Source organism: Lactuca virosa, chromosome 1, assembly GCF_052849685.1.
Source record: "Lactuca virosa cultivar CGN04683 chromosome 1, Lactuca_virosa_CGN04683_v6, whole genome shotgun sequence".
Taxonomy (NCBI): domain Eukaryota; kingdom Viridiplantae; phylum Streptophyta; class Magnoliopsida; order Asterales; family Asteraceae; genus Lactuca; species Lactuca virosa.
The window spans coordinates 180,726,621-180,732,574 of record NC_136426.1 but is presented as its reverse complement, the minus strand read 5'-3'; the positions used below and the strand labels follow the sequence as shown (position 1 = coordinate 180,732,574).

General features: G+C 35.5%; 1 protein-coding gene across 2 annotated transcripts; it reads left to right on the top strand.

The window, feature by feature from the left end:
* Positions 1–1,327: 1,327 nt before the first annotated feature.
* On the top strand, positions 1,328–5,627 carry LOC145162234 (uncharacterized). 2 transcript variants are annotated; one of them, XM_079081442.1, is made up of 8 exons: positions 1,328–1,412; positions 1,733–2,068; positions 2,167–2,667; positions 2,882–3,028; positions 3,286–3,402; positions 4,024–4,071; positions 4,296–4,735; positions 4,811–5,627. In XM_079081442.1, the coding sequence occupies exons 2-8, from the start codon at positions 1,735–1,737 to the stop codon at positions 5,414–5,416; spliced, it is 2,193 nt and encodes a 730-aa protein (XP_078937568.1). In that variant the 5' UTR covers positions 1,328–1,412; positions 1,733–1,734; the 3' UTR covers positions 5,417–5,627. The 2 variants fall into 2 exon arrangements, with proteins under 2 accessions (XP_078937568.1, XP_078937572.1); XM_079081446.1 differs by having other exon boundaries at positions 3,985–4,071.
* Positions 5,628–5,954: the final 327 nt, after the last annotated feature.

Below are 5,954 nucleotides of genomic sequence, written 5' to 3'. Positions count from 1 at the left end.
TGTGGAGGGGCGACGTGCCTTTGTCTTCTATCTTCCCTAGAGTTTATGTTCTGGATTTGCACAGACACGTTCTATTAGTGACATGCTGCCTATGGGATTAGGGTTTAATACCTTTAGACGTATTCCTAGAGGAGGAGTAGAGCAGGAGCAATGGGACAACTTTATTTTACTTTTGTAGGATTTTCGTTTTCAATCGATTCTAGATAGACTGGGTTAGGTTATCGATACATCAGACACTTTTTCAGTTTCTTCAGCTTGGAGATATTTGGATGGTTTTATGCTCTTCACAGTTGGCCATGCTACTCGTCGGAATAATTGGATTCCAATTAAGATTAATATTCTTATTTGGAGAATTACACTTCTAGCATCCCTACTAGAGAGCGATTATCTCATAGGGGTATCTTGGTGAATTACATTCTTTGTCCCATTTGTTCTTCTAGGTTAGAGACTATTGATCATATTTTTGTAGAGTGTACTGATTTGATTGCTTTTTGGTCCCGTATTGTTGTTTGGTGGGGTGGTAATCTTCGTTCTCATATTATAGTGGACTCTCTTATCAATTATCAATTGGGTGGCGTCTTCTTTTTGGAGAATCGGCAAGCGTAAAGCTTTCGATGCAGTGATCTTGACCTCGTTTTGGTGCATTTGGAATTTCAGAAATGCAATGATTTTTGGAGCTGCCAATCCTAGGAAACCCTTGATTTTTGAGGATGTTGTTTATAAGTCTTTTTTTTTTGGATTTCGAATTGGTGTACAAAAGCCATATTTAGTTGGTCTTCTTGGCTTCATAATCCTATTTCAGCAACTATTTTGATGTAATTCTTTTTCTAGCTTGTTGCTAGTTTTAATAATATTCTACGGTGCCAAAAAAAACATCTAACCGTTAGTAACATATTTATAAATTTTTTTGTATACAATATCAAGTTAGGAACTTACCTACACTTTCACGACTTGATAACATTAAATTTTTATTTTTTTTATCAATAATAACAGTATTAAATAAAAATAAAAAAAAGTAATAAACTCATATTAATTGATAAGGAGAACTACATTACTGTTTTTTAATACGAATATAAATATGTTCGATTATAAAAAAAAAAAGTATATTACAACTGCGGTTAAAAATATCAGAAACGTCTTGCATTCTTCTTTCCGTACAATTCCCAATTCTCCGTTTTTTGGTGCTTGATCTTTGGCATCAATTTCTTTCTTCCACGATGGGTTTAATCAATACTAGTGGTGGAGGGAAGGGATGGAATCCCATTCTTCCTTCCTGTATACTAAAGAACAAATTGTCCTTACAAATCGAACACCCACATCCATCACACATGAGTGTTTGCATCTCTTCACTGCTGTTTATCATTGATTGCTTTTCAGCTTTCTCGCGTCATTTTTCTCCTTGGTTGAATCAGGTATCATCTCTGTCTATCTCCTTATTTGTGATCAGTGATTTGCAAACTTATTTGGATATTGAAAGTCTACAGAGATTAAAGATTAAAGCCTAATTTCATCTAAGGACTAACCAGTGAATTAATAGTAGTGATAACAACTGTAGACAAGTTCAAAGTGCTGGAACCTTTCACTCGATTCCAACCAGCACTTGATTTCATCTGCTTTAATTTGTAAATTGGTCTCTTCAAATTGGCGCCAATATCTATCCTTAAAACACGTAACATTTCACTCTACTTCCATGCATATCCAATTACGTGATAATGATTATATATTTATGCAGAAATGTCACAAGAATACCCATACCCTTCTCACGTGCATGCAGCTAGCTTTGTTTCAGTCAAGCTGTCCAGTAAAACCAATTATTCTATGTGGGAGGAACAGATGATGTGCCTTCTGGAGAGCCACGATATGCTCGGTTTCATTGATGGAACAATAAAGAAAGAGAAGTATAGGGGATGGAATAGGTCGGACAAACTTGTCAAAGGATGGATTTTTGGTTCATTAAGTGAAGATGTGATGGCTACTGTTCTTGGCCTCGACACAGCCAACAACGTGTGGGAGAAGCTACGGACTACTTACAGTATTTATGCCTCTCCTAACACCACCAGAAACATAGGTATGACGTCAATATTGCTTACATGGTTCTTTTCTTTTTTGCTATTATATAATTAATATCCCCGTGAATTGTAGTGACTCTTTTTCTTATGGAAATAGATAAGACAGATCACCTCCCACTATGTAGAGCTATTATGAGGGGCGACTGGGAGGAAGCTGGAGAAATTTTTAACAGGGACAAAGATGCATTGACAGTTAAACTCAATGTTGAAGGCCATAGCGCACTCCACATTGCGATTGATGCATGTAAACATATCCAGTTTGTTGAGAATCTCCTGAAGGAGATAAACCCAGAATCTCTTCTAGCTTTGGTGACCTGTCATAAGGAAAATGCACTGCACCGTGCTGCAATGGTTGACAACGTCAAGGCTGCAAAGATGTTGGTGGAGAAAAACCCATATTTGTTATTCAGTCTTGACAATATGAACAACATGCCTATCCATAGAGCTATCATCGGTTCTCACGAAACCACATTTCAGTATATGCTTGATGCCTGTATGCGTCATATAACGCTTTCCCAAGAAGATGGATATCACAATCCCTTTGAGGGAAGACATGGTGTACGGCTTCTTACTAATGTAATCAATGCGGGGCTTTTGGGTGAGTCTTGAAATCCCTAATACATAGTTGGCTTGAAGTTAAGACATCAAGCCTTTGGGTGTATATATGTAGGGGAAATGCTTCTAGGACTTCAGCAAAAAACAAGAAATGTATCCCCCTTAATTTGGATCATATAATCAATTGTTAAATAGAATTTAAAGTATCCCGTACACATCTTTTCTATATTTACTTTCATTCTTAATGCTCTTTGCAGATGTTGCATACGATTTGATCAAGAAGTACCCTGTCATGGCTACGAAAAAGGTTGGGCCTTACATACCCTTGTTGTCTATTGCGAGAAAAGGGGACTTGTATTTTAGTGGAACCCGATACAACTTCTACCAAAAATTTGTTTATGCTAGTAGGTTTCTTCGCTTGCTATTAAATGATTTTGGTTTTCTTCTTACCATGACCTTTTTTCAGATAAAATTCTACTCTAATTCTTTACACCTAAAACACAATTTTACAACGGAAGTTGCACCTAAACGTTTATAACCTTGAATTTTATTTTGTTTGGATCGTCATGAAAATCTTTATTTGTGTTGATATCATGTACCTTTAACTTTGATTTTGCCTCCCTGGTGATGTTAACAAATAATTATTATTTTTGTTTAAAAGATCTACCAACAGGTAACAATGACTTAAGTGGTACAAACAAGATTCAAGATATTGAGAACCAAAACACTTATAATGGCAACTTTGAGACCAATGGCTGGAAGACCTACTTCTATTATGGTTTGTGATCTTAAAACTCTTAACAGTTGAATCATAAACAATAAACATGATTAACAAAAAAATATTTTTTTTTTTGGTTGACTTTGGTCTCCTTTCAAGCATGTATGTTCTCATTTATATCTTGCAGGCGTTTATTTTTATTAGGGATTTATATACACAAGTGATCACACATCTATTCGCCTCAACACACACTTAGAGCGTCCAAAATGCATAGTTTAATGAGAGAGTTGAGTGAGGTGGCATGCCTAATTGGCATTCAATGGATTAAACTCTATCATTGAGGGATGTCATGTTGGCATTCAATAGATATGGAATTCAATGACCATTGAACTCTTTAATGGGAAGAACCAAACCTTTTAACTCTTATATATATATATATATATATATATATATATATATATATATATATATATATATATATATTCCATTGAACTCTATTGAGTTCAATGCATTGTAGAAAATTAATATAGAGTTGTATAGTAAGTAAAATGGTGATATATTAATCCATTAAACTCTAATAAATTTAATGCATTGTGGACTCCCTTATTGTTACTGCACACCATTACTATTGTTGATTTTTAGTTAACTTTTCATATAAATCCAATCTGATTTCTCCTGTAGTCATCCAGAGGATTTATGTCAAGTTTTGGGATGTTGCACTACTAAAAAGTAAGGAATGTTCCCTTTTTGTCCCCTTAAATGCATTACTTCATTCAATCTATGGTTTGATGTAAAAAGATTCTCTACTTAAAGGACTCTGAGTTCCCCTCACGTGGAAGTTCCTTAATTTTTTTTTTGGAGATATGCACACTTGATCCACAACATTTATGTAACATGTCCTCACTGAAGGGGATTGGTACGTATTTGAGACTAAATGTTGGTGTAACCTGCAGTGACACATGTCAAGCATCTCCATGAAGACAAATTGAAACACAATAAAGCTCGTATGCTACTGAAATGTATATGCAAAGAAGTTGGTAAAATAGATAAAGGGATTGATATTTGTCGAATTTATGGTGAAGCATTTAATTTGGCAGTGCAAAATGATACTCCTGAAGCAGTGGAAGAGATCATTGAATCTTTTCCACAAGCAATCTGGACAAGGAACAGTGATGGTTATTTAGCTACTCAAGTTGCAATAAAAGACCGTTGTCGAAAGGTTCACGGCATTTTGATACGCCATCTGCCTCGTAACAAGTATTTAGTTCATGCCTTTTTGGATGATGATAAAAACAATACATTGCACTTGGCTGGACAATTGGCACCTATACCCAAACTCAATCTTGTTTCTGGTGCAGCTTTGCAAATGCAAAGGGAGTTGCAGTGGTTTAAGGTGAACATGCTTCAATCTATATGGATAATTATTTTCTTGAAAATTAGACTTGTTTTAATATTAGTTGAACTACAGGGAGTGGAGAAATTTGGGAAACCCAAACACAAGGAAATAAAAAACAAAAAAGGAGAAACACCAATTATGGTATTCAGAAGAGAACACAAGGAGTTAAGAAAAGAAGGGGAAGCATGGATGAAAAAGACAGCGGATTCATACACAATCACAGCTGCACTCATCATCACTATAGTTTTTGCAGCAGCCATCACTGTACCTGGTGGAAATGATAGCGACACTGGGAAAGCAATTTATTCAAGAAAACCAAGCTTCATTATCTTTGTGGTCTCAGATGCAATTTCTTTGTTTGCATCCACCACTTCGTTGCTGTTGTTCCTGTCAATTCTCACAGCACGCTATCGAGAGGAGGATTTTCTATACCGGTTACCATTGAGATTAATAGTTGGCCTTGCAATGTTATTCTTGTCGGTTAGCTCAATGATGGTAGCCTTTAGTGCAACACTTTATCTTACGTTTGGACAAGGAAGGGCATGGATTCTAATTCCAGTAGCTACATTAACATGTCTTCCAATTGTTTCATTTGTAACACTACAATTACCATTGCTTGTTGATCTAATCTCCTCAACATATTATCATGGAATCTTTGCTGAAGATCAGTCGCCGTAGGCGTAGGATCTAATGACAACATCAGACATGTCTTGTTGCATTATAAGATGTATTCAATTTTATACTAAACAATCATAATTAAAGATTGTGCTTCAATAGTGTGATTGCATGTGATTTGATCATCAGGTATCCTGACATGGGTAGACCAAAGGTTGGAATTAAATTAGGTACCATTGATGTACAACTGTAGGGGAACTCGATACAACTTTTACCAAAAATCTGTGTATGCTTGTATGTTTCTTCTCTTACTCTTACATCATGTTCATGATGGATGTGTCATATTCATCATAATTTATGCAAGGTTAACCATGATATGCTTTTATCGGTCACCCGCTTATATGATACTAATCCATGACTGAGGAGCAATGGATCATGATCCAGTGTTGATTATTTTTTTTCTTACCACAACCCTTTTCTTCAGACAAAATTCCACCCTAAATAACCTTTACTTTATTTTGTTTTGCTCATCGTGAAAGTCTTTGTTTGTGACGATATTTTAGGTTTCAACAAAAAAAAAACAACTTGCTTGGAAACAAAG